Source organism: Boleophthalmus pectinirostris, unplaced genomic scaffold (assembly GCF_026225935.1).
Source record: "Boleophthalmus pectinirostris isolate CB_2022bp ecotype Guang Dong unplaced genomic scaffold, ASM2622593v1 HiC_scaffold_22, whole genome shotgun sequence".
Lineage (NCBI taxonomy): Eukaryota > Metazoa > Chordata > Actinopteri > Gobiiformes > Gobiidae > Boleophthalmus > Boleophthalmus pectinirostris.
Genome location: NW_026571190.1, coordinates 20,842,736 through 20,868,128, shown reverse-complemented (window position 1 = coordinate 20,868,128; position 25,393 = coordinate 20,842,736). Strand labels below are relative to the sequence as shown.

Genomic DNA, 25,393 nt, shown 5'->3' with positions numbered 1-25,393 from the left:
GAGTCACGTCGCGCCATTTCACTTTCGGGCCACTTGGAGCATCGCTTTGCGATACTAATAGGCCCTTCGCCAGCCTCTGGCGCTCGGGCGTAATTAAAATATGCTTCATTGAATATGAACACAAAAACTAGACTAATTGCAGTCTGTAACTCCTATTCTGGAGTTCAGACATGAGTCCAACAGATGGAGACGTGTGGGGTCAGGCACACATGTCTCAATGGACTGACCGCTCTGTTTCACTCCAGAGAGAGCCAGAGGTGAATACAGCTCTGGTCTGGGGGAAATTGCCACCGTCTGAATAAACAAACAAACACACAATTTCCTGTCCCAGTGGGCTAGGAACTTCAAACCTGCCTCATCAAATGCAAAAACAATTCGTGTATAGCTCGCTCTTTGAGGTTAGGTGACAATGTTTTTACTCTGTTTCATGGATCAAAACATTACACAGTCACACAACAATTCTTGCACCACCAGTATTGGTGAACTTGTATTTTATAATAAGCGAGACTATATGTCCTGGTGCAACATATTTAATAAAGGTTATAGGCTTAGCAAATTTACACAGGGTATTCTGACCACCTACAGATTTAGATAATACAATAAAACTCGAGAAATACACCTGACTGTATTGCTACAAATTTACTGTCTTGGTCTAGTTTGAGCGAGAATTTTCTATAGGCTACCATTGACTTGCATAAAATATAATCTCTGGTTTACCCAGTAAAACTTATTTTGCTGTAACATCAAAGTAGCCTGGGGACTTGTCACATGCTCTCTCCTCCACACTGACCTGTCCCACCGCCATGTTCCCCTTTCACACAGCAGCACATTCAATCAAACGCACTTCAAAGGCACTGCGGTCATGTGACGACACCACATCAAAGGGACCTGGCGTACGCACGAGCTCTCCGGAGGGGCGTGCCAGGCGCGTGAGACCGACGCCCCGCCGCGAGCATCGGTCGGAGCATCGTGATGATTGGCCCACAGGAGCGAGAAACGCGGGGCACGAGGAGGGGGCATCAAATATAAACCACTGCGGGTGCAATCAGCTACGAGTCAATCTACAACCTACTCTCAGAAAGTTCAACAAAGTGCTCAAAGGATATTTCACAATTACACTGGAGCGGAGTATCCACCAACGAGTATAGGATGTATTTTTGCGCCTTTTTCTTTTTTACTTGTCTCCAAGAGTGCCCCTCTTGTCATAGAACATTTATTGACGTCTGTTAGGAATGTTTATCTTGTAACATACTCAATATCAAGAATGCAGTGTGTGGCAGTGCGCTCGTGTGTGCTGCTGCTCCTCGTGCACCTGTGCGCACCAGGCCAAGTCAAGAGAGCGCGCGGCAGAGGAGCGCAGTCCGCGTGCAGCAGCAGGCTCCCGTAGAGCGAGTGGAGGGGGCAGAGAGTTTTCCTTTGGACTTTACAGCCGTGGAGGGCAACATGGACAACTTTATGGTTCAGATTAAGAACCTGGCGCAGTCTCTATACCCGTGCTCTGCGCAAAAACTGGATCAGGATATGAAGCTTCACTTTCTCAACAACGAGACTGTCACATGTAACGACGGCTCTCCAGCGGGGTGAGTGCCACTCTGAACCTTTCATTAATGGGGAGTAGGAGCCGTGCCCCGCTCCGCATCAGTAAACACCCACTCTCTCGCCACTCCTTCATTCTCTCCGGATGTGACCGAAATGGATCAAAGGAGCAGATCAGAGGGAAGACTTTACGCGCAACCGATTTGCGACTATAGAGCACTACTGCGCCCTGTCAAAGAGCAGTTGTTATTAATTTAGTCTTTTCAGATCTACTCATTAGGAAAAAGGGGCTGTGTCCTCTCTAGTCCTCAGCGTTAAAACCTTCATTACATTGGAAGCAGCGACCAATTCAGAGCACAAAAAGTGACAAAAGAAGGATATCGTTGCTTAAATGTTTATAATCATACCAATTTATTTATATCATCTTCTTAAAAAAAAAACTACAACATATATACATATATATATATATATATATATATATATATACACACATATATATATATATATATAACACACACACACACATATATATACATATATATATATATATATATATATATATATATATATATATATATATATATATATATATATATATATATAAACGCTTTTACCTTTATATTTAATTCGTAATGGCATTTTGACAATTTTTTTCAGGTCTAATTTTTACTTAACCTTGTATGGATATGTAGTTTGCACAGTTTAATATAAGGCTTTTTTCTTTGACTTGACAAGAAAGTCCTTCACTTTTTTTTGTTCATATTAGAGAACCTTGTACAATACAGTTTGTTGCTCAATGCTAGCTATTTTTAGGCGCCTAAAGAATCAAATTGAGTTTTTGAGGGGTTTTTTTTTTTTTTTTTTTTTTGGTTTCTTACAGATATTACCTAAAGCAGTCTAAAGGCAGCAAAAGATGGCTGGTGTTTTTAGAAGGTAATGAGCAGAGGTTACACAGTTTAAATGATTGAAATTCAATAATTTATCACGTTAACTCCTCTATATTTTGAACAGGTGGATGGTACTGCTTCAACAGACAAACGTGCAACAGCAGGTACGAGACAATGAGGAGACTGATGAGCTCCACCAAGTGGCCAACGAGCAGAACAGGTGAAAAGAGAACACGATAATCAGCTCTAATGTCAGTGCTTTACTGTCGCGTCCGGCTGCAGTCACAGGTTTTTCAGGAGCGCTTTCACAGAGAGGTGTGTGTTCCTCTTTGGCCGAGTTTTCATGAATCTTTCAAAGTCAAACTGAGTTTTTCCTTTTGGGCCACAAGGGAACCTCTTGTTTGTTTATACTTGCCTCTTTCTGTGTAGACTTTACAGCGGGGCCAGTGCAGCCGCAGCCTCTGCAGGCATCCTTAATGACCTCCTCACCACAGAGAAAACACAAACTGCACATCTGCAAACCTGAAACATGTCTTACCTCCATGAAACCTTTTCTGTTTATTTACTCAGGCACAGGGATCTTGTCTCCACAGCCTGAAGAAAATCCTCATTGGTGGAACGCCAACATGGTGTAAGTATACTTTGTTGTCAAATTTAAAACATGAATGCTTTCCTATATTAGAATAAGAAAAGTGTAAAACATGTATTACTAAGAACACAATCTAGTAGTATTAATCAAATTAAATAAAAAATTTAAAAAGAAAAATGCTTTCTATCTTCACAGATTCATTCCATATTGTTCAAGTGATGTTTGGAGTGGAGCTACACCGAAATCAGGACACAGTAAGATACAGTACTTAATATTTATACTCATAAACATCAATCTGGCCCTTAACAATAGCCTACTTTAATATGAATAGTGAGAACATTACAGTATTTTTTAATCATCTATTAACTTCTTCTAATTGAGTGTGTTTAATATTATTTGCCTCTTCTAACATTTGACTTCTTCTTTCCAGGTGACTATGCCTTCATGGGTTCACTGATCATACAAGAGGTGGTCAATGAGCTGCTCACCAAAGGGTTAAACAATGCTAAAGTTGTGCTCTTGGCAGGGAGCAGGTCAGTCCACTACACACAAAATGTTTTATCCTGTATATGGGTCATGTACTCTGCCTAAACCTGTTTATATTGATCCAGTGCTGGAGGTACCGGGGTCCTGCTCAATGTGGACCATGTGTCGGAGCAGCTGAAGGCCCAGGGCCACACAGGAGTGCAGGTCCGTGGGCTTGCTGACTCTGGATGGTTCCTGGACAATAAACAGTACAAATTCACAGACTGTTTGGACACCATCAGCTGTGCCCCTACAGAGGCCATAAAGAGAGGTGTCAGGTTAGAAGGACAGACGTCTAATAGACTTGCAAATATGTGTAACATTTAAGTCATGTTTTTTTATTTTTGTTATTACAGATATTGGGGTGCACAAGTGCCAGAAAACTGCAGACAGGCTCATGTTGGAGAAGAGTGGAACTGCTTCTTTGGATATAAAGTCTTTCCCACTCTGAGCAGTAAGTAAAAACAAAGACTGTTAATATAAATGGTCAATATACTAAAGCTTATGCATTACATGTACATGTTTGTGCCTATTGCTAAAACTGGCCCTGTCCATCCAACTAATAATGTCCCTCTCCAGGTCCAGTGTTTGTGGTGCAGTGGTTGTTTGACGAGGCCCAGCTTACAGTGGATAATGTACACCTCACAGGTCAGCCTGTCCATGAGGGGCAATGGAGGTACATCCAGACGCTGGGGCAGGAGCTGAGAGCCACACTGCGGGACGTCTCGTAAGAAGATCACACACGTACAATATTTCTTTATTTTTGTTTACAAAAATAAAGAATTAATATTTTTATGTTTCTGTGGCAGGGCCATTTTCTCTCCAGCCTGTCTCTCACATGAACTCATCACCAGAACGTAAGTAATTAGTTTGATCAGCACTTAAATAAAGCTACAATCTGGTGGGCTTATACTGCCTTTTTAATGGACACATTAAATTGCAGATGTTTGTTATATTAGAAACATAAACATTCCTTTCACATAGGAATGTTGTTGTAATGTTGAAAGGTGGGAAAATCATGGGTTTCAGCTTCCAGTTTATAGGTGGCATTTTGAGCACTCTTCACCATACAAAAAAAAGTTTGCTTTTAATTGTAGATAAATACATTTGCTGTTTTTTCTCATATGCAGAAACTGGATGGAGATTCAAGTCAAAGGCACGTCTTTACCTCGAGCTCTGCACTGTTGGGACCGTAGCCTGCAGGACAATACAAATGTGAGCCATGGGAACCACAGCACCCTAAAGCAGCGGACACCTCTGAGGGGCTGCCCTGTGCACCTAGTGGACAGCTGCCCCTGGCCCCACTGTAACCCCACCTGCCCCACCATCCGCGACCAGCTGACAGGGCAGGAGATGAGCGTCATACAGTTCCTCAAGCACATGGGTTTCGATGTGCAGAAAATGGCTCAGCAGCAAGGCATGGACCCCCGAAAGCTACTGGGTATGCTCAACAATGGCAGCTGAGACTCACAACTGTACTATGAAGATGAAGCTGAATATACACAAACAGCAAAGCACTAGGCACAACAGGACTCGCATAAATCATTGTGCTTGGGAAATATTGTCTTCAAAACTGGACAATTGTACATACTGTGCCGGTCGAGTTAAGCTTAGTACATAGATATGCTGCTCTAACTTGGAGCTGTGTGGACAAAGACAGAGGCACTGTTGTATTGTGTTATTACTATTTTTGTATAGGCAGACAAAATCTCTAAGGGAAGTATTGGTGCTCTCTACAGTCATCCCTCTATGGTGCTGCTGTTTCTACTTTTCACCAAATATGCTGCTTGTTCTTACTTGGATGAATAATAATTTAATAATAATAATATTACTTTTAAAGCTTGCTAATAAAGCTACAAAAATTTTCTCAAAGTAATAAAAAATAAACCTTTTGTATTACTGTAATAGTTAATTGGCAAGCAAGTCTATTGTTTAAAAAGTATAACATAATTTAATTTATAACACTAAAACAATACTAAAACACCTTTCAATACTCTCATACATAAACCAACAACATTCAGGCTGATCTACATTATACAGTGTAACAAAAGTATAAAAACAGGTGAAACCAAAAGTTCACAGTTGGTCTAAAAGTGCAGCTATAAAAAAACTAATAATTTTTTTGTATATATATAATATATATATATATATATATATATATATATATATATATATATATATATATATATATATATATATATATACTTGATTCAAATTAAACTCCAGTTATTAGCTCGTCCAGGTTTGTCCCAGTGTTTAAAAAGGAGCCCATTCAACAGCAAGAGTCCTGAAAGAGAAAAACAGAAGAAACATTTAACTAAACGTATTTGTGCACCACTTTTGGTTCAGTGATCTACAGTAAATATACTATAATTTCCTTCCCTTTGGATAAGATATCAATAGGTACCTGTGCATGGCAAACTAAAAATCAGATAACTATAATATCAGATAAATAATATTATATCAGATATTCCAATAATTACATCTGAATTTTGGTGTGTTTACACACACCACATAACATCACATGTGTCAGTTAATCTGTGGATTTTAAAAGTTTTTAAATTGGACAATTGGTGATCATGTAAAAGCCAGTGACCAGGACTGAACTATTTGGGGAATACAAAATCTATTAGTCACAGTCAAGGCATTATATTTGCAATTACTTTTTCGGTTTAAACCCATCTAGGACCATTAACACCCAAAACATTATGATTTAACATTTAATATTAACAGTGTTACTTGTAAGTTTTTATTATTATAGCTATAATAGACATGATAAGTGATATTATTGGTAAATTATCTTATTTACAACTAATCTCAGTGGTTCTGTTGTAACCAAGGTACACTGCTGATCTGAGGATCTAATGAAAAAAATTTCATTGATTTTTCCCACAAATCACCATTAAAAAAAACGTAAATACTTTATGTCTGACCTGACTGGTAAGTCTTCGTGCTGGAGTCCGCCTTTTTTCATGGATGTACTGAAGACGAGTGATGAGAAACTTTTTGTCCTCTCCCTCCTGATAGACAAAAAAACAAAAACACAATCAGTAACATTTAACATCTACTATAGAGGTAACTTTTATACATTTAAATTTATAAAATATGAAGAGGATATACAGTCCCTGACAAAAGTCTTGTCGCTTATCCATTTTGTAGAAACAAAAACTTATAAACTGACTTTAAATTAATCGATTGGTTTTAGAAATGTCTCATATGAAAGCTAAAACCCTCCCAAATTATGCTCAATATACTAAAATAAATTTGCTTCACTGAAGAAAGATTGATCATTTAATGAACACAGAAAGGTCAGATTTTGGCAAGACAAAAGTCTTGTCGTCTTGTCATATGATGCACCGAATCCTAGATTACAGCCTCACCTGTGATCAGTTACTGATCAATCAGTTAGTGGGTGTGTATAAAAAGAACCCCAGCACACCAGACCTTCACATCAACAACAACTTGACCTCTGACAACATGCCTAAGATCCACCCTGAGACCAAAGCGTTAATTATCAAGAGGCTGAAGACCAGATCCACTGCTGAGGTGGCTGACACCTTCAATGTGTCTCAGCGTCAAGTACAAAGAATAAGAAAAAGATCTGAAATGACTGGAGATGTTTTTGACAAGCCCAGGTCCGGCAGATCCCGCAAGACAACTGCTCGGGAGGACCGTTTGTTGATTCGAAAATCCAAGGCCAGCCCCTTTTCCACTGCAGCAGAGCTCCACCAGGCCTGGTCACCTCAAGTCCCTGTGTCAACCACAACAGTTTGTAGAATTCTGTCTCGAAATGGCCTCCATGGTCGAATCAGTGCACAGAAACCAGCACCAAACAAAAGGCAATTAAAAAAACGTGTGGCATTTGCCAAGGCCCACAGCCTGCTAAAAGGATGGACACTGGAAAAGTGGCAGAAGGTGGATTTCTCAGATGAATCCTCGGTTGAATTACATCACAGCCGCCGCAAATATTGCAGGAGACCTACTGGAGCCCACATGGATCCAAGATTCACCCAGAAAACTTAAGTTTGGTGGCTGAAAAATCATGGTCTGGGGTTACATCAGTATGGGGGTGTGCGAGACATTTGCAGGGTGGAAGGCAAAATCAACAGCCTAAAATATCAAGAAGTATTAGCTACCTCTTACATTCCCAACCATAAAAGGGGTCAAATTTTGCAACAGGATGGTGCTCCATCGCATACTTCTATCTCTACATCAAAGTTTCTCAAGGTGAAGAAGATCAAGGTGCTCTAGGACTGGCCAGCCCAGTCACCAGACATGAACATCATTGAGCATGTCTGGGGTAGAATGAAAGAGGAAGCATGGAAGGCAAAACCAAAGAATCTTGATGAACTCTGGGAGGCATGTAAGACGCTTTCTTTGCTATTCCTGATGACTTCATCAACAAATTGTATGACTCATTGTCGAACCGCATGGATGCAGTCCTTCAAGCTCATGGAAGTCATAGAAGATATTAAATGTGGATCTCACAGCACCACTACTTAATTCACTGATGTTATGCAACATATTTTTGTATTTGAAGTAAATTATTTGTTCAATTTTCTGTAGGTGACAAGACTTTTGTCTTGCCAAAATCTGACCTTTCTGTGTTCATTAAATGATCAATCTTTCTTCAGTGAAGCAAATTTATTTTAGTATATTGAGCATAATTTGCAAGGGTTTTAGCTTTCATATGAGACATTTCTAAAACCAATCGATTAATTTAAAGTCCGGTTATAAGCTTTTGTTTCTACAAAATGGATAAGCGACAAGACTTTTGTCAGGGACTGTATATATATATATATATATATATATATATATATATATATATATATCATATATATAATGTGTGTGTGTGTACATATATATATATGCTTACATTTTTTATTTGTTCTTGTAGCAGGTCAATGATTTTCCTCTGCCCATCAACCACCTGACTGTGGAAGTAGATGATTATTCTGCAGGAGAAAAAACTTTGGTTAAAATAAACTGGACTTTTATAAACAGTTAATACTGATAGTGTATTGGTTCTCACAGAAAGATGCCTGCTCCGACAAACAGGAAAAACGGGTGTTCAACCAAATAGGAGTGTGCTCTGGCCAACACTGCCAGTTTGGGGTTCTCCTTTTCCAGGTTCTGTACCCAGCTCTTTCCCGCCTGGATCATTGTGTCGAGCCCTCGAAACGGACCACATGAAGAGGATGGGGCAATACTGGAGATGAAAAAAACATAGTAAAATTAATTTGTGTTAACTGCTACACTGGTAGCTGAGTGTGATCACTGAAAGAGGAACTGAATAACAGCGTTTGAAGGTGAAATGGGTCACACTGCAATTCTGGGTTCCAGTCTGCTCTTGTGATCCAAAGAAGGAACAATAAAAACGTAACAGGTGATGCATACAAGGGTTGTTGAAAAACTTACACCCCGATACTAATCAATACTGAAACTACAATAAAAATATTGAATTAGTATCCATACTGACAGGATTACATAAATGTAACAAAGAAAGACATTTTCTGAATAGTCAGTGCTTAGAACAGTCATGATCTATAGAAGTAGCTTTAGAAACAAGAGTGTTCATTTTTTATGAAAATCAAAATCAGTACTGAGTGACGAGTTATTTCACTTGTATCAAACATGAGTTTGAAATTTTAATTTCCTGTCAATTCTAATGCACGAAAGGACCAAAGTCAGAACTGAAGATAATACAGTGGTCAGTGATGATATGCCTAATATGTCAGTAAAATTACTTTTTATACATTACTTATCCACAAATAGAAATAGCACTTTTTTCAGCTATACTGTAATAGTAACTTTTCATATAAAGTTACATAGAGCAATTAATCTAAAAACAGAGAGATACAGTCACGTCTAAATGACCAATTATATGGTCAGGATTTTTAAAATAAATAAAAAGAGGTCCACAGCCATGATGAATTCTGAATATATTGGCGAGTTCACAAACTCACAGTAAGGTAAGCTTAATTGGGTGGGCGGACCCGTCACAGAGCAGCTTTGAGGTTGGTGCGGAAGCTCAAGGCCAAGTGCCCAAATTAACCAAAGCAAACATGGTGATGCTGACAGACATACTTCAGCCTAGTTGTCACAGTGCTTTATGTATTTGTGGATAGGGAAGATGTCTGTGTTTTTCTCTCAACTGGATGTAACAAAAGTTAGATTTTTCATCTTATTCCGCTGTTTAACGCTTCAACCATTCAGATCAGATCAGTCAATCATCTGTCAGTAAAATAATGTGGTTTTGAGCAGACTTCAGATTTTGGAAGAAATTAGATTATTGTTTATGTTGAATGGCACAGATAATAGTATTGTATTGTTACCTGTATTGTTGTTCGTGAAATCAATACTAAAACACTTTTTTTTCTTTTTGAAAACACTTAAATTACACTGAATTGGAAATCAAGATTACCTCCACATGGTATATATGACACAGACAGATACTCCCACAAAAGATGGGATACAGAGGAGCGTGATGAACACTGTGGTCATCTGGCTCACTCTGTACGGCTTCCTGGGGGCCTGACAGTTCATCATCACACTCCCCTGAGAGGAAAGAGGAAAAACATGAGGTTACACACATATTCTTCATTTTTTTTACTTATAGAAATATAAAGAAATATATTAGTTCTTTTTGTATGTAGATTTGTTAAATACTATACTTGGTTTGGAAACTTAAACATAGAAAAAATAATAATTTTCACTTTTTTAATGAAGAAGCAAACTGACATGCCCTCTTCTGAAATTCAAATATGTATCTTAATTTTTGTAAAAATAAATAAATAAATTTAACCACTAGCATTTATCTGATGCAAGCTAAGTATCAAAAATGGTGTGTGTATATTCCACTTTTGACTCCCATTGCCTCCAAAATTCTGTTGACAAAGCATTTTAGAGGGTCTATTGCTACTTTCATGTCATCAACATTCACACTGGGTGGGATGCTAACTGTGGGTATTGCTCTGTCTGAAGCTCTATTACTCAAATCGGACTTTAATCTGAGTTTCGTTTGAACATAATCTGACCATAAAAACTGATTTAGTTGGTTAGTTTAGTGCTGCTGAACAAAAAGGTAGTCTCACTGTTGTAATCTCATATAGTTTGTTACTAGCTAGATTAGCCAGCAGTTTATCAGTTAGTCACCCACATTTTGAAAAATCAAAACATCTGAATGCTTTTTTGATCACAAGCTCCAGAAAATTTTTCTTCTTAAGTTTTAAAGAGCATCTTATCAATAGTATAGAGCTGACATCAGAACCAAAAGTGTAATTTAACATATAGATCATCATACCTTCTTTATGTAAAAAAGCAACAGGAGTTTAAGCACTTGCACTGCTGGGAGTATTGGGGTGAAGAGGACACCTAACCTAAATACAAACAATAAAGTAATTAAAGAAAACAACCTCTGCATCAATAAAAGGTGATATAAATGTATCTCACCAAGCCAACGTCTGTCCATAAATAAGGTCCAAGACATTTTTGGGGATATCAAACACAGGCTTCCTCCGGCGCTTTAGCATCTTCTCTGAAAACAGTCTGTGCAGAAAAAAAGTTTAACAGTTTAACAATATTTATTTTAACTGCCCCACATCTGTATTAAATGTTATTAGCCAAAAAATGTTGTGGCATCATCTGAAACCAAGTAATACAATGCTAATATTGATACTTTGCAGCTGGATTCATCAATATTCCCCGAGGTTGTGAAGCTAACTGAAAGCACTACTCTGTTAGAAACTCTGTTACTCAAGTTCGCCCGAAAATCTGTTGTTTAAATTTGTTTTGTATTTTTTCTTGAGTTTATCTAAAATCTTCTTTGGTAGTTATTGCTAATGTGTAAATCACTATCACTAATGAACATTCCATCACAGAAATACATAGAAATAAACCCCCGGCATAATGTCACTGCAAAGTATCAATACAGTAAGCATTTAAGAATCTGTTAATACAAACCTCCAAAGAAACTCTCCAAACAAAGTGTCCAATAGTGTGAAAATGAAGTCTATAATCAGGAAGCGATACAGTTCTTGTCCAACAAATGTTTCCCAGCACTAAAATTAAAACTTAAAATTTAAATTTATTTGAATACACACATTTACCTGTAATTAGCATTTGTGTGTCACTTTTAATTCACCGTTAAGCCAATACTCCCAGGGTCTTTTGCAACACGGAACAACCAGTGGTAACAAAGGACTCCCAGCACACTCATTTTGAGCATCAAATTTCTGAAAGTCATCATAAAATCTTTAATAAAATACATTAGTTAATGCAATGACCCAAGTTTAGAGTCCCCAGAACCTAAGTAGGTACCTGCTAATGGCCACATAAGTGCGGACAGGAGGCGAGTTGTACTCCTCCATCCAGGCAGCAGCGTTGAACAAACCAGGAGCTAACAGGTTTATCACAGACACCAGCACAGGGAGGGCCAGCATACTCGCCTCGGTCACAATAGGGTCCTTTTTGATAATACGGGACAGGTGCTCCAAATTCTGTAGATAAAGAAAACTACATTAATTTAAAAGGTAAGCAGATGGGACATGTGTTGTGGCTAACTCCTGTAATTAAAAACACCTTCATATAAGAACTAGCATTACAATCTGAGATGTAATCAGGGGTGTGTAAAGTAGCCAAAAGTTGTAAGAGTACTGTTATATCAAAATAATATGTCTCAAGGAGTACAAGTGGTGGTCCAAGTAAACAAAAGCTAAAAGGGATTCAGGAAAACTACTACATAAGTAAGAGTAACTGTAACATCTGATTAATAATTTGAATTTAAAGTAACTTGAAAGACAAAACACTCAATAATGCACAAAATCCTGTATTTTCAAAGGATGTATCATAAAAATGAGACAAACTAAATCATATCTGAAGGGTGGTGCAAGAAATACAAATGTTCAAATAATGTAAAATTATCAACATAAATTACTTTGTCACGTGTAGACTTACATTGGGAAGAGTGGCCAGATTTTGTAAGAGTACTCTGACAGTAAAATAGATTACTCTAGAAGCAAAACTATTATGTGGCTGGTATGTATGTATGTATGTAGCCAAGAATAGATTCAATAAAGGTGATTGTAATGTAGTAATGTCACCTCCAGTCTCACCTTGTGCATGTAATCAGAGAAGTAGTAAATGCCAAAAGCACATCCAGTGGTGGTGGCGATGCAGATGGCCCATGCTATACCATGAACTGTGACTACCCATAGCCTCTGACACACAGTGTTTTCAACCTGACTGTGGTTCACCTCTGCCAACAGCTCCTGCACATGAAAACAAACCAGGGACAAGGTGAGAACTAACAGGAAGGTAACAACATATACATTACATCTACATACATTATAAAACAACATTACAATGTAATAATATGGAATGAATAAAATTTGTGGAATAAAATTGGGAATGGGGAATTCTTGGGAATTATTTTGAACCACTGTTGACTGAATTCCCAAGGACATTTTATCCCCAATTTTTGCTAGAGTTGGAGTTGGAGCTGGTGTGTCAATGGTGTAGTCCTATTTTGAGACCTGATTTAGATCTAGTGGTTCAAAGTCAAATCTCTTCTTTGGTGGTACTTCATTGGTGTGAAAAGCTTGAGAGGCACTGATATAGATAATACGAAGACTTGTGATAGTATACTCAGCTCACTATCACTGTAAGAGTTGCATATAACATGACATCATTTTTACCCATTGTAATAAGAGACCAGAGGAAGTGGCTGAACAGACCTTTATTTGTGTGTGAATATTCTCGGACATGAGTTTCACAGAAGTCTTTTTGATGACTTTGAAGTCCCAGGAGCAGAACACCTTCATAGCCAAAACACTGTGCGATTTGTCAATTCTGAAGCTTTTACCAAAAGATTTCGACATACTGGAGAAGAAATGAGACAAAGCCAAGTATTTACCATACATTATTATTTGAACATACAAATGTTTTTGCTTAAAAATAAAAGTACCTGTAAACAAGGATGATACAGGTGATGAAAAATGAGGCTAAAATGGTAAAGAAATAGGCCAGTGGCATGTTGTACGAGAGTGTAGATCGACACTCCCCTTTGGTTTCATCACCTCTGCAACCCAATGTGTAGTTACAGTAGTACCCAAAGTACATCACAGTGTCTGAGAAGTATCCCTACAAGACACAATGTACACAATTAAAAGGTGCTCTGTGTAACTTTCTGCTGGAGGGTGTGCCATATGATTGTAACCATGGAGATAACATTGTTTTGCCTGGAATGTTCCACAGTATGGCTTTAAACTGATCTATAATGCATTTAGTCAATAAAACGTATTATTATTCAGTATATATTCTCACTGAGAGTGGAGTCAACTTTCTGACATTTAACTTAATTTAATATCGAAGCAAGCTAAGCAATAACATCTGCATAGAGTAAGTTATATACTCATGGTTTGCTCTATGAGGATGGATGTATTATTTATCCCAAATCTTACCCCCCCTGAGAGTAGTTCCAGTCCCTTGAAGGGGAGGTTCTGTGGGTGGGGGTCAGGTGGCTGCACCACTTGGGGGATCACCAAAAAGGCCAAAGTGACAAGGAAGAGGAAGAGGTTGAAGAAAAGCAGTGTCTGGAGGAAGAGGAAGTAAGACAACACCCCCGTCCCAAAGCGTCCGCTGACCCTCTTTAGTGCCACCTGCCAGAGCTGCAGGGAGTGCAGGAATGACAGCCAGCTGTACCAGCCCCGCCTCGCCACCTGAAAACAACAAAGGTTTAAACACAACACAGGTTTAAATAAAACAATAAACATTTGACCAAGTTTAGAATGAGGTGAGGATGGTGCTGGTGCATAAATTAAAAGTCATAAATGCTTGAGTAACAGAGCAACACCAAACACACACCTGCCAAAAGAGGAACTGGTTCAGACTGTAATTAAATACAAATGTATAGTTAATGTAGGAGTCGCTTATCTACAGAAGATCTAAAACAGCATACTAACAACACTTTTTGTGTATTTGAAGTGTGAAAAACCACAGTTAACAGGAAGCCCAGAGCCCAGAAACAAGACATTGACTCACAATTATAATGTAATACTTTAGGCCACTGCAGCAGGGGATCTGACGACCTGACATGGTGCGATGCTCCTTCTGTAACGCCAACCGCCTGAAAATCATATGTGAACATATGAACATATGTCAAACCCCAAAAGAGCAGCAGTGCAAACAGACGAAGGGTGGAGAGTCTGACCTGAGTTCTGATTTTTCAGTGAAGCTGAGAGGCATCTCCCGCAACATCCTCACCCTGTCAGTCACCGACAGGTTCTGGAGGTTGTTCACCAAACGGTCCCTCTTACTGACTCCTAACCAAAATATATGACATGACACCAAAATTTACATATACGATACGCAAAACACAGGATTTACAAGATTATGGGTGTGTTCACATTGGTCCTGTTAGAGTCCAGTTTAGTCCACATGTACACTAGGTTTAGTCCTGGTCTAGTCCTGGTCTAGCTCTGGTCTAGCTCTGGTCTAGCCCTTTTCTAGCCCAGTGAGTTAGTCCCACTTTTGATGTGGTGTGGGTGCAAGTATGAAAGGATTTCATTCACTTATTATCAAAGTTAAAAACTAGTTTTCGCTGGAAGATTTTTACAAATCACAACTGTCAACTATTTTTTACACAATTCTTGTATTGCTATATATGGTATGATCAAATAAATTTAACGAACGACTAGTAAAATCATAGTGGCGTGTGAAATGTGAAATGTAGCTCCACTCATATGTCATATGTCATGTCACTCTCAAGCCTTGTTCAAAGATATCACACATGTTCATAATGTAATTGGAGCTACCCTCTGTCCCATCTGTGTCTGTGCTGTCCGCCTCGATGCCGTAGCCTCGGATACTGGGACGGGACGATCGGGAGAAGTCTTTGATGGAGGGTCTGCTCTGTCGCCGCCTGCGCAGCTGCATGGTGCGGTTGTAATACTGAGAGATGATGGCTCCTCTGTTTCGGCCTGAGCAAAGCACAAGCTAATTATTAGACAATACTAGAGTTATCAAGAAACTGCTATTTCTACAATTTCCTATACAAAATAATTGCAGTTTCCACCCATTTACATTATCACTGATGAAGGCCAGACATTCTAAAACTTTCAGAGAAGGTCCAATGTTGTCTAATTTATTGGATTTTTTTCTATTCAGTACTGACACTTGTTCAAATGTGTCTAGTTTTGATACTAGTTTTAGTATTGATTAGTATTTAGACCAAACTCTGTCGCCAGCATAAGAAAATAAAACAATTGTGCTTTATTCTTCTATTATTAAATACATTGTAAAGGCTTTTTTCTACATTACTCATTCATTAATTTTAACCTCAGCTGCCTTAAATTGCCCTTAGGTAGGTAGGTTTGATTACCAATGATAAAAACATTTATAAGATATTCTTCAGTTATACGTGAGAGACAGAGAGAGACAGAGAGAGGAAGGGAGAGGAGTAAAAGATAAGATAACGTCTCAAACTTTGATCAAAGTGTTGCGACTAAGTGTTCCGCCAGACAGGAAGAAGGCACATTCAGTTATGCTTATAAAGTTTTGTGGTAGAGTTCATTTTGTTTTTTGCTGAACAGTATCCTGTGTACCACTGTAAACACTTTGTTTACATTGGGACTTAACTATAACTTAGAAAATAGAAGTTAAAAACAAAACAAATTAACAGTAACAAATCTCCAACCTGTAGTTTAAAAGGTGACAGTATCTCTCCACCTCATTCCAAGTTGCCCCTAACCCTAACCCCTAGACATTATACACATTACACTTAATTATTCCAGTTTGATTCATCACATGCCTATTGACATTTTAAAACTTTGTGTAAATCTAATGGGCAATGGTTTATGTTTTAAGGAGTAAGATACCCTATTTATGTTGGAAACAATTTAACTCCTTGGGCTTAAGCGCTCATACTGACCAATGGTTCGACTGGGCATGGAGGACAGGACTTTGAGAGTGTCAGAGGACCATCGCTCCCCCATTAAAGTGTCCGTCTGCCCCTCTTCTGCCTCCTCTGGACTCTTTTGTCTCCTCCTGTAGAGGTCATTACTGGGACTGGACAAGTACGCCACATCATCTAAAAAAAGAAACAAAAAAAAGGCCCTTTTCTCAGTAACTTTACAATCCCAAGTCACAATGTAATCAAACCCAAATCTAACAATTACCTAAATTGTATCATAAAACAAATTGTATTATTTTTAGGGGTGTCAAATTATCGCGTTAATTGCGATTAATTAATTACAGTCATATTTAGCGCGTTATGTTTTTTAATCGCGTTAATCTAATTTTTAATCTCTAACTTTAGTGTTTCTGTATGCGAGTTGCTTTATTATAAAACCTGTTTTTATGTGTTGTTGGGACAACACACACACACAAAAAACACATTTATACATTTTTTTTATTTCAGTAATTCCACACAAAACGCGCGCAGTAAGAGCGATGTAAACGTCAGGTTCACGTTGGCGGCGTCAGTCACACAATGGACGAGGTCGAAGAGCCAGTAGAACAGAAGCAGCAGTGCACAGGTAAAAACGCATTCGTGTCTTGGAAATTATTCTCCCGACGTGAAATATAAAAGAAAATAACATATAAAATCGCCTACAACTTAAATGTCACTGGTGAAAACAACCTGCATAGACTCATGATGTCTGCACTACTGTCCTATAGTGACCTGCCACATGAGGGGACACGCACACAAACACACACAAACACACACAAACGCACACAAACGCACACAAACGCACACAAACACACACAAACACACCTTCATCATCGTCATTAACCTGAGAACGCGCGGACCACGTTTCTTTCCGTAGACACTGCGCGGACACCGACGTGCTCCCGTGCGCCTCGTGTGGACCGTGTTTTCTCGCGTACGCTGCGTAAACTGCGCTTCCTCCTGTGCGCCTCTAAACCAGAACTAACACCAAGACTAAAACCAGGACTAATAAACTCCAGGATTAACCAGGTCTAAACCAGGACTAAACCAGGACTAAACCAGAACTAAAACCAGAACTAAAACCAGGACTAAACCAGAACTAAAACCAGGTCTAAACCAGGACTAAACCAGGACTAAACCAGAACTAACACCAGGACTAACACCAGGACTAACACCAGGACTAACCCATTCCAGGACTAAACTAGGACTAAAGTAGGACTAACGCAGGTCTAAACCAGGACTAAAACAAGGACTAAAACCAGTGATCTCATATATAAAGCATTTCTCTATCAATAATATTTTTAATATGGTTAAGGAAAGACTGGACTTTTTATTGTCTTTAAGTAGACAAAAGTTATTATGTTCAGATTTCCTCGTCTTTGCTACTTTACAACAAACAGTTTCTTATTCATGGAGACTTGGGCTCAACAGCCAATTTGGAGAGATTTGTTAAACAATAAATGACTTTATAAAGTCACTTTTTTTAAAATCTATATTAGTCTTTTGATCTGCCACAATAATGTAATAATGAATTTAAATGAAAATACCTCAAATTGAAGGCTTTTCTCAGCTATTTTTAGGTGAGATTAAAATGAGATTAATTAGATTAATTAATTACAGATCACAATTAATTAATCTCTCAATTTTTTTAATCACATGACAGCACTAATTATTTTTATCTGTGATCAGAGGAGTCGATGGGGGTCTGTTGTCCCCGATCTTACAGGGATCAGAATTATACCCTTTTCCTATTAATTGATATTAGAGAGGGCCCATGTGATGCTTATTGACTGACTTCCAGTTTACAACAACATTACAACATATAAACCATAAACACTATAGAGCCACATCAGCCCATTTGAGATTATAATGTGTATAATGTGTAGCTTTGACACATTTGTCTTACAGAAGTGAAACTTAAAACCACATGGCTAATTTGTATAAACTGCGCTGATGCATCAGCTTCTGTCCGACTAAAGGACGCGACTATATGTGTTCTTTCTGTGACATAGGGATGTCACTGCAACTTTTGAACTTTTGGATGTGTAACTTGAATGCACTGAAAGTGAATGACTGCAGCTCCACTGCATGTGCTCAGCGTGTGTATGGAGCAGCTCGTCCCGCGCGCGTAGATTTCAGAAAACAGGATCCATCCTATTTTTTGACGCTCTGTGTGAGCGTACAGAGAGCATCTATTGTTGTATTTGTGTGTTTACCATCAGCACATCATACTCCCGGGGCAGTTCTGTATCGTGTGAAAGAGCCCAGGTCCAGAACAACTGTTAATTAGTGCTTTGAAATTAACTTTTGACATCCCCGTGTTTGCCGTGGTCAGCCTGTACAGAATGTAAATACAAGTGTGTTGAGCTGTTAGTTTCACTGTGGACCTGATACAAGTAGCTAAACGCATCCAGTCAAGTCTGATCGGCTTTCCCATTTTCAAACACAGAGCCAGAGCCGCCCGTGTACGTCCCGTTGCAGCTGCCTGTCTAGCTGCCTTCCGCATTAACGTGCAGCTGTGGTTTTGCGACGTTACGCACGACAATGCTGACGAGTGCTCTTGTCACTCGACTCATCAGGTGAAAACAAATTCCGACATTTAATTGACCCCCAACTGTGACGTACGTCGTTCATCTCACATAATTTGAACAAATTCACGTTCAAGTTCTTGATTTACAAGAACGCGTTCTTTTGAACTCGTTCATGCACAACACTGGCCCCCAAAGTCCTGTCGATGGACCTGTCTATGACAATCTGCTGCAGTCAAATACACAATGAGATATAAGGCAGTATTATGAAATTAATTTGTGTATTGTCTGTCTTGAACTGTGTGAAGTGTCTTTAAGTATGACAAAAAGTGATATACAAGTGTTAAGTATTATTATTATTAAGTGGAAAAATACATTCTTTTCTTTTTTTTTATTGTGCCAAATCAAAATGTAAACTGCATAGTTAGCCAAAATCATAAAACAATCAGCTACTATCAAAAGGATCACATTCCAATTTATGTAATTTCTTTCATTATTGATACATGCTCAAAAAAATTTAGTTTTGATGCTAGTTTTAGTATAATTTATTAATAAATAAAAATTCTCCCCAAAGGTTTATTTGAATTTTCAAATGAACATAACTACTGTTTAAATACCCAACACCACCATTTTTTATATAGTGTCTTTCAATCAAAATGGGAGGTCCTGTATTGGCATATTTGCAGAGACCATTAAATACCTCTCCCCTCCTCCTCCAGCTCCCTCTGCAGCTGCTGTAGCTCATAGGCCTCCGAGAATTCAGCGTTTTGACTCTGCTCCTCGATCAGCTGATGGAACGAGTCGTGAACCCCCGCTTCATCCACTGGACTCCTGAAACAGAAGGGAAAGGTTTTAATATGGATACAAACATGGTACAAAAATGGTACAACCATTTTCATATTTCAAAAGACTTAGCAATAGGAATTTCATTATGTTAGCAGTGAAGCAGATCTATTATGTCTACATATCTCTATCATTGTATATCGTTTGCTATGACATAGGAATAGAATAGGAACAGAATAGAATGCCAAAGTTCACAACTATATATAGGATTGTCAAAGCTTGATCCCATCAGATCTCAGATGCTAAGCAGGGACAGGCCTGGGTAGTACCTGGATGGGAGACCACTGGGAATTCCAGGTGCCACAGTGGGACGCCAGTGGCAAAAACTGTTGTTGTGTCCTTAGGCAAGACACTTCACCCGCATTGCCTAGTATGAAAGTGGTGTGTGTATGAGTGATGGTGGTGGACAGAGGGGCAGATTGTGGACAGATTGGCAGCCTCGCTTCCGTCAGTCTGCTGCAGGGCAACTGTGGCTACAGTAGTAGCTTACCACTACCGAGTGTTGAGTGAATGAATAATGAACTGTAAAGCACTTTGGGTATCTTGAAAGGTGCTATATAAATGCAATGGTTAATTAATTAACTTACTGTAGTAATTTTATGACTGATTTTAATGAATGTATCTTAAGCTGTTTCAAAATGAATTTCTATTTCAGTTGGGGTGGACGATAAAGTTTTTCTTATCTTATGATTTATATTATATTGTGACCCACACCAGAAAATATACATAGCACCCCTTTAATAAACAGGACTGATCTTAATATAATAGTGCACTTTCAGGAGGGAAGCCCATTAAAAAAACAAGAGGAGATAATGAACTCTTGACTCAGCTGTACTCCTGATGTGGGCTGCATTCAAACACCTGCTACAATGGCCATCTCTATACAGTTAACACAATGTCTACAAACTGGTACATACATTACTTAGTATTACCATTGTACATACTATTAGATTTTGTAGGTAGATTTATCTCGTTGAATTTTAGAAAACTTGGTTACTCAAATTATCTTTGGTTTAACATAGACTAAAATGGGATGTATTCTTATTACAGATGAGACATGACATTCATTTGTAATATTTATGATTTATGATTGTTTGAGATCAATTTATTTCGTTCAGAGATACAGCGACGGACATTAAAACAAATAAAAGAAGGTTTTAGAAGTGACAGAGTAGTCATTTAGCACTAAAAGTCTAAGTCACCTGGTAGATTTTATATGACCAGTAAAACTCAGATAATCCAATAATTAGATCTGATTTTGATGGTGTGCTAACATTTCATTTTTGCCCTTTTTTGTACTATAATTTTTACTGTCAAAACCACACAGAAAGACCAGAAAGAAATCAGACAGCTCAAATAAGATATAACTGTTTATGTGACATTGCAAAATCAGATAACTCTAGAAATCAGATAACAATCATATTTTGATGTGCATGTAAACACAGCCAGTGTTTTATGAAGAAATACAGTTAAGAATAAAGCAATATATTTCTGTCTATATTCACTAACTATGATAAAAATAAAATTTAGAGGTTTCTGAAGATAAGCCTACATTACTCCATTACTGCTACACTGACTACATTTCTACTCCAGTGTAATAATCAGACAAACTTACCCTAATCCATCTTCCAACAAACCGTAGTCATGGTCAAAGTTCACGTTTCGAGCCATTTTTCTTGAGCTGATTTCTATTTGGTCACAGCCCCGGAGCGCGGGATCAGGGCCACACCCATTCGGCTGCCCGCTCCACTCCCAGCATGCTGTTTGTTTGTGCCTGTACCTGTAACGGAGGGGGGAGGGGGGAGGGGAGGGGCATGAGCATAAGGTATGAATTCCGATAGACTGTGTTACAACTTGTCCTTAAGGGAAAGACAGAAACCAAACAGCACTACATGAAACCAAAGCGTTAAAAATGTATATCAGTTCCAATACTGATTTCGATACTATAGTTTCAAGTATCTACTGATACCTGAAGCACCTGATACTAGTGCAATGATTAAAAATTATATTTAATTCCTTTCAACAAGAATGAAATAAGACAAAACAGATCCAAATGTGTTATGTAGCTGTTATTTAACTCTCAAGTAATGACAGAAAAACTCTGTACGAGTTCAAACATTCTGAGACTTTCAAGGCTGACCGCAACCAGTAAATAGTTTTATTAGGTCAATTTAAATATCCAACCAGGATATCAGCTGAGCCGATATTTAGAACCCAATATCTGACCAGGCAAATTTTTCAGTACATCCAATACCAGAATTAAAGAATTGCATAGCCCCATAGTGTGCCCTTCCAATCCCTGACATAAATAGGTTCAAAACCAGCTTTATTTCCAAGAGCATGTGAAGTGGAGTTGCCACATCGTTATAACATGGCTAAATGCAATGTTGGCTTTCCAGTAATACATTTCACATAGAAGCAATGTTTCAAAAGAACGTCTTCAAATTATCACACATACATTTCAAAAAGGTCTATGCTACAATACAATCCCATTCAGTTTATTTTTGTATCGCCCAACATCAACATCAAGAGCAATCACCTCAGACTGACCAACTTTTCAGACAGAAAAAAAGCTTTGTATGTCTTTCTGATTAAATGTTTAAAGGAAAAAAAGTGTTTCAAATAACTAGTTTCAACACATATTAAGGCAACAGTGCTTTTCTCTATGTGGTTGGTTTTGTTTTCCACAGTGCAGCACTTCTGTTACAGTAGGCTCTAAAGCACAAGTGGAGAGTTCCCTGCAGTCTTGTGAAAATCATGACGACAATGTGTGATGGGCACCGCTGTCACACTCAAATGAGTCACCAGTATGTAAATTCACAAATGACATAGAATACAGCATTGTTTCCAACCACAAAGAGACTTATTCAATAGTATTCCCTTTACCCTTCTGCGCTCAGATCTGCTTTCTATTGCACTGTCCATATAAAGCAACATCAAAGCATGAAAACTGGCTTGTAATTAGTTACAACACACACAACATAAAAGTAAATAAAATCCAGACATCTATTACCGGCCCTTTCTACATAATCAAAAACAAATACCATTCATCTCATAAAAGTACACATTATTTAGGCTTGATCAGTATCTCAAAACATCAAATAAACAAGCTGTATTTTTTTCTTTTATAAAATTAATTCATGCATTAACTCTACGTTACTACGTTACATCGACAGTAACTAAATGACAACACTCCATAACCAAATCCATTTTCATATGTTACCTAAGATTTCAACAGTGACTTCCTGTTTACATTATGCAAATACACACCCAATGGATGACAGGATTAATGATGGGAAAAATAAATAATTCATATGTTTGAAAACCTCTTTGTATGGATCATACAGTACATAGCAAGAAAATGGCAATAATGTGATTGCGATTGACTTTAGAAACCCACGCAGTTTCAGAAAAAAAAGAAAATGTCTGCCATTATACACAAGTGAAAAGATATAATGTATTTTGCTTTCAATTCCATGTTTAGTTCAAATGTATGACTTCTAATCCAGCTGTCTTATACACAGTATAGGTGTATTATAGGTTGTATACAATAAAAACTACATGACACAAACTTCTAAATGGACTATGTTAAAAGGGCTACACATGGTTTTCGCTGATTTTTCACAGTTTATTTCGGTTGATTGGTCGGAGGGTTTCCTATAGGATGTATAGGATGTAATATTAAACAGCTTTGCATATTTCTGCGGTTACATGCACAAATGCCTTAGTTTCATGGCTCAGGGTGGAGGTCCTATCTCCGTTACAACATCGACTTAAATTGCAGTTAGATCAGTGGAGTGCAAAACTTTTTTCTGCAACACATTTTTCTCATTTTCAAGACTTTCTAGATCATATTACATACTGAAAGTTTCCATAATGCATTTTCCTCCTCAATAGACAAACTTCTTCTTTTCCCAGCCTCACAAAGGTCACTCTCTGTCAAATATTATTAGACTCTATTGTGTTTTTAACGTGGTAACTTTCCCATTGTAGACTTATGAGGTTCAGGAACTAAGCCAGGAAACAGAGAGTGGGATCAATAGGGCACATAGAATGAGACAATGGAAATAGATTTGAAAATAAAGTTGCTGATGCAGTTTGAAATAGGATTACATGGTTGTTGTAGTAGAAGGAAGCTAAAGAGTGTGTATCAAAAGCATTAAAGTTATACGGTCAAAACTGCACTGTAAACATACTGATATAATAGGACAAAACTGAGGATTTGGGAGTGTCCATTCTCAACTTTCAACCAGGCAACTGGCTTCCACAGCGCTGGGGGGGGGGGACAAGAAGAATAGGACCATTCCACAGTGCCAAAGACTTTGTATGAGAGAAATTCTGTGTTGTGTTATCAAGAAAGTTTAGTAATGACACAAGATGAACTATGAACCTTCCATGTAAGTTGTTTTGGGGTGCTGGACAAAGTTGTTGCACCCTAAAACTAGTTCCAAGTAAAATTAGAGGTTGCAATGGACAGTTCAAAACTAGGGCACAGGCAAAAATAATGTTCCCACAACCTATAGCACCTGTAATTACACAATACGTGAAACCCCATTTCAGCGAAATTGGGACACTGAAACTTTTGCAGTAATTTAGTCCTGTACGAACAAAAATCAGTATATAGCCTCGCCTAAGATCAAAACAGTAGTCTTTACTGATAGTGTAAGTTTGGCTGCCAAGCACAAACAACACCAAGGAAGCTACCTGCTATATACATATGCATAAAAAAAAACTTCAGAAAACAAAAAATCACACGATACACAGAAAATCACACAAAACGTACGCAGAGACGATGGGGTAAAGCCGATCGAGTAAAAATATACACTTACCTCGAAGCTAAAACCCGACAAACCCGTTCACAGTGCAACTCGGTACTTTCAGTCAGTCAACACGCTCACACGAAGTACTGCGGGACGTACCAATTCAGCAAAAGGGAGAATACCAATCAGCTACAAGTCTACACATTTTCGTAGAAACTTTCCGTGGAAAGATACAGAAAAAATAATAACGTCTAGTTTATCCTAAATATTACAAAACTTTCAAGAGATTAAATTTTATACTGATAGTTACACATGTTCCCCACCTCAAAGTGCATCCATTTGGTTTCGCCCTATTGTATATCCTAATTATTTAATTTCCCTTTTAATACTTAGATAATTATTTGATAGTTTTTTGTATTTATACTTAATTTAATTCCCTTGTTCTACCATAGTATTGTGGAGAAACCTTGAAAAAAAGAAAAAAAAACAAAACATTTTAGGTAATTTAGGTAAAATGTACTTTTTTAAATGTATTTAGCCTATATTACATTTTCTAGCCTACTTTATAAGATAAGACAAGAGAGCCTTATTTGTTCCATAATATAGAAAAAGAAAGTACAGGAACAACAGAATCCATATAAAATTATTTTCACTGCCATCTTTACATCAAGGCTATTGGTTTGTATTTAATCATATTCAATTTATTATTATTTAACTTATGTTTTATACACTGACTAACCTTAGTTGGTGCAAGGTTGATTTGTTGACATTTGTTA

At 38.0% G+C, this 25,393-nt stretch overlaps 2 protein-coding genes across 5 annotated transcripts; one reads left to right on the top strand and one right to left on the bottom strand.

Annotated features, from left to right (window-relative positions):
• Window positions 1-975: 975 nt before the first annotated feature.
• On the top strand, window positions 976-5,001 carry notum1b (notum, palmitoleoyl-protein carboxylesterase b). The gene is given in 12 exon segments (XM_020930377.2): window positions 976-1,358; window positions 1,361-1,580; window positions 2,417-2,469; window positions 2,548-2,643; window positions 2,994-3,054; window positions 3,208-3,266; window positions 3,443-3,545; window positions 3,624-3,815; window positions 3,894-3,991; window positions 4,117-4,264; window positions 4,347-4,394; window positions 4,668-5,001. Coding segments are annotated over 12 exon segments (1,506 nt in total). The 5' UTR covers window positions 976-1,264.
• On the bottom strand, window positions 3,849-24,786 carry tmc6b (transmembrane channel-like 6b). Of its 4 annotated transcripts, none has more exons than XR_008632792.1 (22): window positions 24,687-24,786; window positions 21,473-21,637; window positions 19,715-19,845; window positions 16,466-16,624; window positions 15,351-15,515; window positions 14,747-14,858; window positions 14,578-14,662; window positions 13,998-14,255; window positions 13,502-13,677; window positions 13,272-13,416; window positions 12,651-12,806; window positions 11,857-12,035; window positions 11,681-11,771; window positions 11,500-11,597; window positions 10,990-11,085; window positions 10,841-10,916; window positions 9,962-10,095; window positions 8,570-8,746; window positions 8,414-8,492; window positions 6,471-6,557; window positions 5,716-5,824; window positions 3,849-5,672 (listed from the first exon to the last, which is right to left on the bottom strand). XR_008632792.1 is itself a non-coding variant. In XM_055157745.1 (21 exons), the coding sequence occupies exons 2-21, from the start codon at window positions 21,526-21,528 to the stop codon at window positions 5,810-5,812; spliced, it is 2,475 nt and encodes an 824-aa protein (XP_055013720.1). In that variant the 5' UTR covers window positions 21,529-21,637; window positions 24,687-24,786; the 3' UTR covers window positions 5,708-5,809. The 4 variants fall into 4 exon arrangements, 1 of the variants encoding a protein (XP_055013720.1); XR_008632793.1 differs by having other exon boundaries at window positions 5,720-5,824; XR_008632794.1 differs by having other exon boundaries at window positions 5,728-5,824.
• Window positions 24,787-25,393: the final 607 nt, after the last annotated feature.

What these genes read in the sequence shown, in the direction of transcription:
- tmc6b (XM_055157745.1), bottom strand. Translation starts at nt 21,528, where the DNA reads ATGGCTCGAAACGTGAACTTTGACCATGACTACGGTTTGTTGGAAGAT. An exon ending in ACTGAAAAATCAGAACTCAG is followed by an intron (nt 14,663 to 14,746) that starts GTCAGACTCTCC and finishes TATGATTTTCAG; the next exon opens with GCGGTTGGCGTTACAGAAGG. An exon ending in TGTATCATCCTTGTTTACAG is followed by an intron (nt 13,417 to 13,501) that starts GTACTTTTATTT and finishes TTTCTTCTCCAG; the next exon opens with TATGTCGAAATCTTTTGGTA.